The sequence below is a fragment of the Carcharodon carcharias genome, chromosome 7 (genome assembly GCF_017639515.1).
Source record: "Carcharodon carcharias isolate sCarCar2 chromosome 7, sCarCar2.pri, whole genome shotgun sequence".
In the NCBI taxonomy this organism is placed as follows: domain Eukaryota; kingdom Metazoa; phylum Chordata; class Chondrichthyes; order Lamniformes; family Lamnidae; genus Carcharodon; species Carcharodon carcharias.
The window spans coordinates 127265553-127279313 of NC_054473.1; the positions used below are offsets into that span (position 1 = coordinate 127265553).

At 44.6% G+C, this 13761-nt stretch overlaps 1 protein-coding gene across 5 annotated transcripts in view; it reads left to right on the top strand.

Moving 5' to 3' along the window:
• Positions 1-1463: 1463 nt before the first annotated feature.
• plekhg4 (pleckstrin homology domain containing, family G (with RhoGef domain) member 4) overlaps positions 1464-13761 on the top strand; it is a 279951-nt gene continuing 267653 nt past the window's right edge. For 4 of the 5 annotated variants that reach the window (XM_041191340.1, XM_041191341.1, XM_041191343.1 and 1 more), the window contains exon 1: positions 2700-2822. In XM_041191340.1, the coding sequence (XP_041047274.1) occupies positions 2715-2822 (108 nt within the window). In that variant the 5' untranslated portion in view covers positions 2700-2714. Of the gene's footprint in view, positions 1585-2699; positions 2823-13761 lie in introns of those variants that run through there. The other variant, XM_041191344.1, reaches the window with a different exon arrangement.

A 13761-nucleotide genomic window follows, 5' to 3' on the forward strand; every position in this document is an offset into this window, starting at 1 on the left:
TAATGGCTCTAATCAGATTCATTCCAAGTAATCTGTGAAGAAGGAAAGTCCTGCTATTGGCAGAGTAATAAAATTGCTATGTTAATTATAGCAACTGTAGAAGCAAGCAATAAAAGGCCATTACTGCTGTGTGTGGTCCATTAATTATCATTTAGTTTTTCCTTTTGATTGTACAAAAGTGTTACCATTACTTGTCATCTAAGAATCAACAGTTCTTGGTATTTTGTTTTTTTATGTGACTTCATACTTTACTGTAATAATTGGATAGAAAATAAATTTATTGATAGAATTGGGTTGTGCTGAGAACTCCCACTGAAATGAAAGCTTTGATTAATGGATTGAAACCCGTCTTAAACATTATAGTTGCACTCAATTTTTTCTCAACCTATGAGTGCATGAGAGGAAAAAAATTATTTTGAATCAATTAGAATCCATGGTACTATAATCACTATAGAAGAATAACATCCAGAACAAATTCAGTGTACTTTCAGTAATATTTTGTGTTTGCTATTCAGCAGATGATTTTAGCAGCAAAAGTTTGGCCTTTCTATGAGATTTGTACAGGCAGCAGATGTGGGACAAAATGGTAGTTGAAAATTTCTCGAGTACTTGCCTTGCATGTTTTTTTTTACACTAAACACTAAAGTCAGTCATCACTTTAGGGAAAAATTTTTGCCATTCAAAACAGTGAAACAAGTGTTGCTTTGTTATCACTTCTTTTTAAAAAAGGAATACTACACCCACAAAAGTGACACCACATCGTTCCTGTCCTATACTTGTTTTGAGGAGGAATTGTAGAAAGAGAAAAAAAAAGTCTTGTTTTATAACTCCCTACATGTGCCTGGAGGAGAAAAACTGGATTAAACTTGGTAACATTTGATGATGCATGTCTCTCCTTCGGAAAAGATGTGTTTTTTCTGTGTGACAGCAGTAGCCACAGGAAATCAGCTCATCTGTATGCATAATTAGGGAAATAGGGTGATTGAAGGGACTGCAGACTATTTCTTGCAGCATTTCTAGTTGCTTGTACATTGGTTAGTGAGAAAATGATAGCTGATTTCTATTTATTGCACTTATCTTGATTTGATTTTTAGTTGCATAAAATAATTAAGTAACTACAGAATTCACACTCTTATAGATATTTGCATTATTATTAAATGTATGATACTTGTTTATGCTTTATATTTTTCAGAGGGTTAGGACAACTAATACTAAAGCAGAAATTTTATTTTACTTTTAAGCTATTTAAAAAGAACTCACCAGTTACTTCTTTAAGCCTTTGTACGTTTTGAAAACGTAAATGTTCAGTTGATTCTGCAACGACTGTTGGTTGTTAGAGTCTCCTTAAATAGGTCCCCAGCTGACCATATGTGTCATGAGTTAGAATTGCTGGCAACCTTGAGAGGGGGGCGGGCAAAAGGCTGGATCACAGCTGCATGCTTTGGGTGCTGGTGTGCTATACTGTATTCATCAACTTTAGCAGTGATCGGTATTCTTGAGGAACTATTCCAGTTCATGGAAGAAAAAGAGAAATGTCAGATTGGAAAATACAGCTGGAAAAGATAGAATGTCATGAAGAAAATGGTACAACTTTCATCCCTTTTTGTATCCTGTGTATTTTGATTCCTCATCATGAAAGGATTATAGATGTTGTGTTCACTCTGTATTTGTGTGACAACTTAATCCCACTGCTCAGAAGTTCGTGCCAGTCTTGCCAGACACTTCTGATCAATAGGATTGTGGCCTGTTGTAAAAGGCTAAAACCCCTATTGTGTTGTTTTGTGCATGCCAAGTAGCGAGAAAGTTGCTGTGAACTTTTTTAATGAAAAAGCTGGATGTAGTTTTTACATCGTTCTGCATTAATGTTTTCAGAAATGGGCCAAGATAAATGTCTTATTTACAAACTGAACAAATTATTTCTGATAAAATCGCACAGTTGAATTGAAGCTTAACTTTGCTGGTGCTCCATTGAACACTGTTGAATAGCTGGAGCTGGCAGCTGTAAAGAACATCACATGGCAAACAGAAGAAATGGTCATTTATTGTGTTTTTCCTAATTATGTTGCATCCAAACTGTAAAAGTTCAGACTTTTGCCATTTGTTGCCCTTCCTTATTTGAGTAGGGATGCCATTCAGATAAGAATTGTGGGAAAGTAAGCTAGGGCAGTAACTTCTTAGCAAGCTTGTGATATTTTGATTCTGTGAACATGATGATGTGTTTCTCACATTTGTTGATAACTATATTCACTGCTTTCATTTTTTTCATGGGATGTGGGCGTCGCTGGCTAGGGCAGCATTTATTGTCCGCCCCTAATTGCCCTTGAGAAGGTGGTGGTGAGCCATCTTCATGAACTGCTGTAGTTAATGTGGTGTTAGGGCAGGAGTTCTAGGATTTTAATCCAGCAACAATGAAAAGACGGTGATATAGTTCCAAGTCAGAGTGGTGTGTGACTTTGGGAGAACTTGCAAGTGATGGTGTTCCCATTTATGCTCAGAATAGAAAAAAGTTTGGGGAATTAGATTCAGTGGCGATGAACAGCTAAAATGCTTTTTTACACCCTGTGGTCTTTCATACTTCCACACATATTTAAAGTGTGATGAGTAGTCCACATTGCTATTTCCACCTAATTCCAAACAGGCTTGTTCTGTTATTCGAACTAAGAGTGAAAGGAGTTTGACCCTGTCAGGATATGCAATTAAATTCCTATTTGTTCATGAACGAGCGCACACATTGTTGCTGTCAGGCTGGCAGAAGATGGACTGAACGGAGAACCTTTTTTCGACTTCAACAATGTCTTTTATTTGCTCTGAAAGTTATCCAGGTGAAATGAAGATAAGTAAAAATAGCAAAGGGAGTTGACATTTTAATTGTGTCTGTTTTATATTGCATTTGATTTGATGATGGGTGTACATAAAGATTTACTGTTTTAAAGTAACATATTTGCAGCTCAGTTATTTTCAAAATGCTCAAAGAGTTTTATCTCATCTATAATGTTTGGTGGGGGTAAAATTTTATACTATCTATAATTAAATATTTTGGTGGGTGAAGAGTTTTATTTCACCTATACTTAAATGGTTGAATGAGTGGGAAAACATTAGTGCTATCTTTCAGTACTGGATGGGGCAAAGAAGAGTTTTCCACAACATACAATGCAATTTTTTTGAGGAGGGGAAGCGTTATTGCACTACCTATAATGCAATGTTTTCAGGTAGATTAAGAGCTTTATGCCATTATAAATGTTTGTTGGGTGACTTTTATGTTGCCAATTATTAAAGAAGTGAAGCTTTGAGGGTTTTTTCGGCTAATCCCTGGCATTATGCTGCTCTTTTGGGGTTTCCATGGCTCTTCTGCCAAAGTTAGTGGATGTAAGTGCCAGTGGAATTTTAACCCCAGGTGTTTCTGTGGTAGTATTGGAAATGAAGTTTAAAAAGCACATACTGTGAATACAAGCATTGCTTCCTCCCTACATGATACAGGAGCATATCTGGGTCGTACTACTGGCAGAAATCATCATGACCTCTGTTGCTAATATTTTCCAGTATGAGCTGTTAAGAGACTTGTTAAAATACTTAAAACTTCCCACTAGTAGTTCTCATTGCTGAAATGAAAATACTGGCAGTAGATAGAGGAACAAAAAATGTTGGCCCATGTGTGCAAGTAATTCTCAAACAATTATTCACTGCTGTTCCTACTTCCAACTACCATATCATATATTTAAGACTGCTTTGGTGTTCAGCTCAGTACTGCGGGGTTTTCTGCATTATCAGAGATGTTGTTCTTTGTATGAGATGCTAATCTGTGGCCCCACTTCCATGTTCAGGTGGATGTAATAGAATTCCCACAGCAGTATTTGAAGAAAAGCAGGGGTTGTTCTCTGGAGCTGGTTAACATTCCTTCCTCAGTCCACACTATCAAAACTGATAATGCAATCATTTGTTCATTTGCTGTTTGTGAGATGTTACTGTGCACAAATTAGCTGCTGTGTTTGTCCATATAACAACAGTGATGCAGCTCAAAAGTAATTGCGTTGGAATATTGAGGTTGTGACCGTCACTATATTAACATATGCCTTTCCTTCCTTTCTCTGATCATTGTTTATGTATAATCACTTAACACTAGCTGATGATTTGCATAACACGTTCTTATAAGAAATGCTAGCTCAACATTGCATCTGAGGATTTGTGACATAAATATCGTCTGCAGTTTTAATTTTATATCTGCTAAATCCCCATATCTTTAAAACAATTTCTTATCAGGCTCTAATTTTTTAATGGACATTATTAATGATGCTTTGAAATGTCATGATATTTGTGAGTTTCACCAAATTTGATATCTCCGAAGCACCTGAAGATTAGCACCTGAAGATTTCTGGTCTATCTGTGGTCTTCAACCTTTTGTATGTTTACTTCCTAGTTTTCCTGTCTTCTCTTTGCATTTCATCTGTATTCCCCTTACTACTCATCTGTCTTCCAGCTAACCTTTAGCACTAGTTCAGTTTTATTCAATAATGACTTAGATTCCAGTTTTTCTTTACTAAATGATCATGTTTAGATTATACAGAAGGCTTCCCTTCTCCCAAAAGTCTCAGTCTTGCCACCTTCTCCCTTTATATTAATTTGGATTATTTAGTTGGGCCTTTAGTCCCGATATTTTTTGTCAGGCCTGCACACATCCGTGCCAGGCCTGCACACATCCGTGCCAGGCCTGCACACATCCGTGCCAGGCCTGCACACATCCGTGCCAGGCCTGCACACATCCGTGCCAGGCCTGCACACATCCGTGCCAGGCCTGCACACATCCGTGCCAGGCCTGCACACATCCGTGCCAGGCCTGCACACATCCGTGCCAGGCCTGCACACATCCGTGCCAGGCCTGCACACATCCGTGCCAGGCCTGCACACATCCGTGCCAGGCCGCTCTTCAGTGACCTCATTGCCTTTTTGTCCCCAGCTGCACTTTTGTATATATGGCTATTTAATTTTCTTTGCTACTAGCCCTCCTATGTGGATTATTCTATTTCATATGGCATATTTCTTTGCAGAAGTATCTTTCACCATCAGCAGAAGCAGGCAAAAGCTCTGCATCATTAAAATTGCACAGTGACAGTGAATGAGTGCAGAAGGAAGTGCACTGTGATGTGATGATGGCACCTGAGTTTGGTGGCATGCTTTACACTGAATTGGAGTGCATAGAGGTGTATGGTGGAGTAAAACTCCTGTGCTGCAAACTCATCATAGAGCCCAAAGCAATTGGCTGAACATGAGCCTTCGGTCATTGTTGCCGAACCTACTGTCACAACTCACTATTTGATAGAGACCAGCTGAGCATTCTCTATTCGGCATCAGTGGCTTCAGCAACTTGGTGGTTTGTTGCACGTTTCTTTTCTGTGAACTTGAGGCGGTTTCTTAACATTGCAAGTGAAGTATCTTTTAAAATAAAATTCCTTGGCACTACTTAAAAATCTCTTTTATGGAAATTGTGAAAAGTAGTCATGTGGCATACTATGCAGATAAGGCAATGTAGTAATTTATATATTTACTGTTCCATACCTGCAAGGACCTCCGCTGCATCAATGTAATGGATGTGTGCAGAGGAGTTGGAAGCTGAAGGTTTGTTTTGGGAACTTCTGAGGAGACAGTGGCGTAGTGGTAATTTCACTGGACTAGTAATCCAGAGGCCCAGGATAATGCTGTGGGGACAGATGTTCAAACCCCACCATGGCAGCTGGTGGAATTTGAATTCAATTAATAAATCTGGAATATATAGCTAGTTTCTGATTTTGACCATAAAACTATCATCAATTGTTATAAAAACCCATCTGGTTCATTAATGTTCTTTAGGGAACGAAATCTGCTGTCCTTACCCCACCTGCACTATATGTTACTCCAGACCCACAGCAATGTGGTTGACTCTTAACTGCCCTATGAAATGGCCCAGCAGTTCAAGAGGCAATTAGGAATGGGTAACAAATGCTGGCCTTGCCGGCAATGACCACATCCAATGAAAGAATAAAGGAAAAACACGCTTTACTTCGCTTTGACTATACAACTGGAGGTATCTATTTTTTGCTTGAAACGGTACTGATTTGTAACCTACTCTGAGCAACATCAAAATAAAATCCACCAGTTTGTCAGACTGTGCCTGAAATATTTTTAAAGTGTTTTTTGGTGATGGTAATTTTGTTGAATCAGTATTGAAGTCTGAAAATGGTGGAATCACTCAGTCAGCATCAGTGGAGAGCATAGACAGGTTAAAATTTTAGATGCTGACCATTTAAATGAACCACATCAACAATGTCTACTTGACCTTCACCTCCAGCAACAAGTGTGTGAAGTTTGCAGGCTTCTTAGTCACTAAGATTAAGATCATTCTATCAGCTGCTTCCACCACTTCACTCCCTTCCCCTAGTTTACTGGACCAAACTTTCTCTAAGGTTCGCTACTGCCCTAATCCTAAATTTGCTTAGCTTCTCTCCTATCTCCCCTCATGCTCTCTCTGAGCTCAACTTGTCCATGAGACCCACTTCCTGCATCCTTGATCTTATTCCTCCTTAACTGCTGACTATCCAGTTTCCTTTCCTGGTTCCCATGATAGTGGATAGTATTAATAATTCTCTCATCTGGTATCATCATCCCCTCCTCAGAAAACCAACCCTTGACCCCTCTATTCTTGCTAACTGCTGTCCAGGGGTCAAAATAATTGTTTTTCTTTCAGATATTTTCTTGAGGACAACTTTTTCATTTTCAGGGGCCACATTTGGGTTTCCAGGGCTCTTTTTCATTCTCATTAGCTCCTTTATTTGGTAATATTGTAACATTGCCTTTTGTATTTGTGTTTTTTTTTTTAAACGTTTTCTTCTTTGGAGAAATAAGATGGCACATATGCCAAAGATTGTATTTGTCTATATCTATAGGCAGAATTTTTTGCTGAGTGGGCGGCCATGCACATGTCCGACCCGCTCGAGCATAAAATAGCACGTGATGACATTGGGTGAGTGATCCGGTGCCGTCATGCACTTGCGCGATGTTTAAGTTGGTGGGCGCGAGTGGGAGTTGAAGCTGTGCCTGCCATTAATTAAGAGGCCAGTTAAGACCATTAAAAAGGTAATTGACGCTGAGTTTACGTTGCCCATGCGATTTTGCGCTCATCGCATGGGCAAAACAAGCAGGTGGCCAGCCAACGATTTGCAAAATTCCGATAAAAAGGGTAAGCAGCATTGTCTATGTGAGTAGTGAGGACTTTGGTAGGTAGTTTGCTGCCGGTGACTTATTGGTACTTGGCAGCTTCATCTCTGTTCGGGGCTTCATTCTCAGCATTTCCAAGCTTCACTTCGGGTCTCCTTGGCATCTCCAAATACCCCAGAGGATTCAGACCATATGGACCCTTCTAGGTATCAGACAGTCTTCTGTAACCCTGGTAATGGGGACTGTGGTCTCTGCTGGAGGCATCTCCTCTGAGGAGGAAGAGAGGGGCTGAAGGGAAATGTCCCAATACAGCTTGCAGGGGAGCTACCTGTGGGAGGAGAGGCGCAGGCACAAGGGCGCAGGGCCAGCAGGTAGTCCAAGGCATTGTGAGCCACAGAAGACACCACTATCCGGCTGCCAGCGCTTGCAGGTAGCGATGCAGCTACCTCAATATGTCAGAGGTGCAATGCTAAAGGAGCCTCCACCTCTCAAGGGTGACAGTGACCTCCATTTGTCAGATGATTGGGCCTGAGACCACTTCCAACTGTGTGGGTGGACACCACATGCCAGTGGCTCTGAAGGTCACAGTGGCCCTCAACTTCTATGCATCCGGCTCTTTCCCGGGGTCAATGGGGGACTTGTTTGGAGTATCCCAATCAGCTGTCTACGGTTGCGTCAAGCTGATGACAGAAGCCCTGTTCAGGGGGTTATTGACTTTCATTCATTTCCTTACGGATGAGGCCAGTAAAGCTGAGTGACCCAGAGTCTTTGCAGTGATTACTGGTTCCCCCAGCATCCAGGGTGCAATCGACTGCACACGTGGCCATCAAGGTGCCAGCCGGTCTGCTGGGTGCCTTCATTAACAGGAAAGGATTCCACTCCATGAATGTGCAGATAGTGTGTGACCACAGATTCAGATTCTGCAAGTCTGTGTAAGGTACTCTGGCAGCTTCCATGGAAAGTACGTCCTGAGATACTCCCAGGTGCTGAGGCTCTTTGGTGCTCCAGTCTGATTGGATGGATGGCTGCTGGGTGACAAGGGCAATCCTGTGAAAAGGTGGCTTATGATGCCTCTCCGCCACCCAAGAACAGAGGCAGAGCAACGTGATAATAGGAGCCATACCCCAACAAGGGTGGTGATAGAGAGGACCATAGGTCTCCTCAAGATGTGCTTCCGATGCCTGGACCCTTCAGTGGGAGAATTACAATACCCCCCAGATCAGGTGTCATTGATCGTGGTCGTATGCTGCGCAGTGCACATCTGGCATTGGCAAGGGGGTCCCATTGGAGAAATAGGATCTTGAGGCAGCTCTACATGCCATAGATGATGAATCCAGTTGTGAGTCCGAAGAGGAGCACGGTGAGGAGAATGCTGTGTGTGTGGAGGCAGACCTCTGTAACGTTCAGGCAGGCAGGGACACCAGGGACGCCTTGATACAACACTCCTTCAGCTAGGCTGCCAAATAAGCATTACCACCTCATGCCAGGCTGCTGCCTCCATCCCGGATGTCTGAAATGACCCTTTCCTTTGACCCCAAAGTCCACAGTGCCTGTGCAATAAAGTATGGACCCATGTCCAGCATTACATACTGGCGTACATTGCACCACATTAAATCAGAAGGGTGAAGCATATTCAGGCCATTACGACAAAAGAAAATTTATCTCATTTTGACAGTCCAAACAAATTAACAGAACTTTCTCTGGTCTTCAACCCCAGACCAGTACACATAAGCAAAACATTGCACAACAGAAGATCATCCATGACCAGTCCCTCTTGTGCTCACGGTGTCTTAAACTTATGTTTACGAGTGCTGCATCTTGGTGCTCCCATCTTGCTGGCAGCGGCATTGGAGGCAACTTGCTGACTCTGCTGTCCTGTTGGCTTTGATGACCTTGGTGGTTGTCCTCTGCTCAGTGGAGCCTGTGCTAGCCCCACCTGGGACTGAGCAGCCAGTGCCATGGCTGCCATCTCTTCAGTAACCGCAGCCTCATCAGATGCCACGGTCACTGGCAGAGGGGCGAAGGAGCTGTTACTGTCATCCAGGGTGCCCTGAGAGGAGCCCTTAGAGATGACTGGCAGCTCATGTGCCAATGTGAGGTCGCTCTGGACCTCCCTGCTTGCCATTGATGAATGGCATCTAGCTGGGATACTGGGTGCCTCATCAATCTCCCACACTGGCACTGACCACCTGAGGTCAATGCAGGTGCGAGGGCTTGCAGGTTCGAGCAGAACCCCAGGAACCCCTGATTCTGTCCTTAGAGCTGCCTTTCCATGAGGATCGCCACTTTCTCAATGGAAGAGACAATGCGCTCGTCCATGAGGGTTAACGCAGTGCTTATGCTCCACATGGACTCCTCCATAACGGAGACCATGGCACACATACCCTCATGGATCTCCGCCAGACCCTCCTGCACATCTTGCTGGACATCCAGCGTCTGCCGCCTAATGGATGACTCCAAACGCTCATCATCTGGCTTTGACTTAGCATTGTCCTGGTCTCCAGCAGTCCTCTGACTGCCGGCGCCCTGGGCACTCTCTGCCTCTGCCTGTACCTCAAGTGAGTGTGATGTGCCCTCACCGCTGTGCACCGACATTCTAGCTGCTGATCTAATGCCCACTGTGGTGCAGGTATCTGTGCTGGTGTCTGGTTCAGAGAGTGGGTGTGCGCAGGTGCACCTGGAGCCTGGCAGCCCTCTGGCATCAGGGGTGAGTCATCGGGATCCTGTGATTGGGTGTGTTGTGGCAAATCTAAGGGAGAACAACGACATTAGTTTAAGTCATCACATTGTCACTGTGCATGCTAGGCACCCTGGTGAGACCATGGAGATCAGCATCATTGCGCCATTGTCTTTCAATGATCCATTGGCAATCCAGTTTGGATGCTCCCATCAACGATGAGACTACACAAGAATGTTTGCACCACCCGAAACTCTCACCTCTGTTCACTGCACTCTTATCTTCACTTGACACCACAGTGAGGCTGGGGTCTGTTGACTTGAGGTGCTTGCTGGCTCTCCATCTTGAAGGCATCCTGCTCATACCTCGTGAGGATTAGGAGGTTTTGGGGGCCTCTGCTGCTCCACGACCTTTCAATGTTGTTATGAACATCTTCTCCTGAAAGGACAGAGGAGCATTGATTAATTCACTCTACACTCTCTACCTGCAGCACCATTGCAACCTGGCCAACCCCACCTGAGGAGCACCTTGCAGGGCACATCTGAGTCATGGCCCTTGAACCGCAAGGCACTCAGTCCAAGCAGCCAGTGCTCACCCCCTTGGCCAACTCTGGCGTCATTGACGGTTGGCATGCAGACTCTAACACCCCTGAGCTCCCTGGGGGTATGGCCAGACCGTAACACTTCGACACACTGATGCATGCCAACATGGTACTTGCCCGTCCTGAGCACAGCAGGTCGTTAAACCTCTTGTGGCACTGGATCCAGGTGTGCTGCACAACATCATGGCTGCTGACCAGCGCTGCCAGCCCCTCCCAAGCTCTTTTTGTAAGGTGCGGTGGCCTCCTCCTTCCATTCCTGGCAGCTACCTCCTCTGTGAGGACCACGAGGCACTCATCAGAAAACAGGTGGGGCCAAGTGCCCACCCGACCTGCCCCTCGCTTGGCATCTGCAGCTGCACTGGAACCCATAATTTCCTGTTGACAACACCAAAGATGTCATCTTCGCTAGCAGCTTTACAGGAGCTGCTTGAACCGGTTTTAAACTGGCCTCCGGTCGCCATTGGACCTGGTGACCATCAGGCCCCCAATCCTGCTCAGCCGTTCCTGACCAGTGAGGAGCCCAACATTGTGCAAATAGTACCGAAGGCTTGTGCTCCAGAACTTGCTGTGCCCCTAGCCAAGCTGTTTCAGTACGGCTACAACACTGGTATATACTCGGCTATGTGGGGAATTGCCCAGGTATGTCCTCTAAACAAAAAGCAGGACAAATTCAACCTGACCAATTACTGCCCCTTCAATCCACTCTTGGTAATCAGTAAAGTAATGGAAGAGGTCATCAACAGTGCTATCAAGCAGCACTTGCGTACCAATAATCTGCCCACCGATGCCCAGTTTGGGTTTCGCCAGGGCCACTCGGCTCCTGACCTCATTACAGTCTTGGTTCAAACATGAACAAAAGAGTTGAAACTCCCGAGGTGAGGCAAAGTGACTGCCTTTGATATCAAGGCTGCATTAAAGAGCCCTAGCAAAACTGGAGTCAGTGGGAATCGGGGAAAACTCTCCAATGGTTAGAGTCATACCTAGCACAAAGCAAGATGGTTGTGGTTGTTAAAGGTCAGTCATCTCAGCTCCAGGACATCACTGCAGGAGCTCCTCAGGGTAGTGTCCTAGGCCCAATCATCTTCAGCTGCTTCATCAATGACCATGGAGATGTTCGCTGATGACTTCAAAATATTCAGCACCATTCACGACTCCTCAAATACTGAAGCAGTTCAAGTCCAAGTGCAGCAAGACTTGGACAGTATCCAGGCTTGGGCTGACAAGTGGCAAGTAACATTTGCGCCACACAAGTGCCAGGCAATGATCATGTCCAGCAAGAGAGAATCTAGCTATCACCCCTTGACGTTCAGTGGCATTACCATCATTGAATTCCCCACTATCAATATCCTGGGGGTTACCATTGACCAGAAACTGAACCGGACTAGTCATATAAATACTGTGGTAACAAGAGCAGGTCAGAGGCTAGGAATCCTGCGACAAAAGCTCACCACCTGGCTTCCTAAAGCCTGTCCATCATCTACAAGGCACAAGCCAGGAATGTGATGGAACACTCTCCACTTGCCTGGATGAGTGCAGCTCCCACTACGCTCAAAAACCTTGATACCATTCATGACAAAGCAACCCATTTGATTGACGCCACATCCACAAACATTCACTCCCTTCTCCACCGATGCACAGTAGCAGCAGTGTGTACCATCTACAAGATGCACTACAGGAATTCACCAAGGCTCCTTAGACAACCCTTCCAAACCCACAGCCACTATCATCTAGAAGGACAAGGGCAGAAGATTGTTGGGAACACCTCCAGGTCACTCATCATCATGACTTGGAAATATATTGCCATTCCTTCACTGTTGCTGGGTCAAAATCCTGCAACTCCCTTCCTAACAGCACTGTGGGTGTACCTACACTGCTTAGACTGTAGCTGTTGAAGAAGGCAGCTCACCACCACCTTCTCAAGGGCAACTAGAGATGGGCAATAAATGCTGGCCCAGCCAGGGAAGCCCACATCCTGTGAATGAATAAAAAAAAGTATACCCTGGTACATTTCAGCCTGGCTCTCCATATTCCCTGGTGACAGAAGATTCAGTTAAGCCTCCCTTATCCACCACCACCCCCCACCCCCCCCCAACCTACATGCACATTGTAATCAGCCTCTCTATCCCCACCGTACACATACATGCCCTTCTTCCCAAATCACTCCGCCTCCTCCAGCTGGGACTGTCATGAGAGAACTGAACAACATTCTGATTGCCTACGGCCAAAGTGATGAATACAGCTTCATTTTTAAGAAAAGAAGTAACTGGTTCAAAAGGAGAGCAAGCAAACTCATGAGCCACCTGGTCTTGCAGTTTTCTACTAACAAGAAGACTTTAAAGATCAGGCCCTCTTATTTCCACCTGGATTTGATGGGAGAGTTGTTCTGATTCCTAGCAAACAGAACCTGTGAGATTACCTAAGATGGAAGGTCCCTCTGACCCCCCAGCCAAAATTTGGGCTGCCCCGAGCCAAAATTTGGGTAGCCGCTGGCCAAGACTCGGACCCAGGCCTGATCAGCAGTTACCTCGCTCAACATCCCGAGTGATAGCTCCCCCAGGCTAGCTTTGGCCTTGTTACTGACGGAGACTCCCTCCTTTTTTTTTCATTTTCTGATTCTCCTCAGCCTCCCAAAGAATATCCAACGATTGGTGATGGCACAACAGTATGATGGCAGTGGACTGACCAGAATAACTCCTCAAATCACAGGTTCCCTCATTCCCGCTCTTGATGCTCCTCAAGAGACAGAATCTGATTGGGAGAGCAACCAGAGCAGGAGTTGAAACAGTGAGAATGGGAGAGGCAGAATCTGTGATTGGAGGTGCAGCTCATCACAGATTCTGTCTCTACCATATACAGGGATGACTTTTCTCTCATTGGTTGCACCATGATTGAATTTTTGTACGCTTTCAAGGGCAAATTCACCCACTGGCCGCATGTACTTTGAAGTCTGCTACTATCCCAACTTCAGCTTCCTTTTCCTCTACAAAGCCCTTGATCATGTTGCTTCCTAAGTTTTGTTTATCTATCCTGGAAATCTATATTTGAAACTCTCCAAATAGGTTTCCATTTCTGACTCAGTTCTGAAATGGTTTTACAAAACCACAAATGACACCCAGTACAGCTGCCCTTCATAGTGTGTCTGCAGCCTTTGACAAAGTTGATCATCCTTCACCAGAGCATCTCCACTATTGTACAGCTAGCTGTTCTTGCACTTGCCTGTTTTCATTCTTATCTATCCATTTGCAGCCAGCAAATGACCTACAATGGTTTCTCTTCCTGCTCCTCCCGCATTGTTACC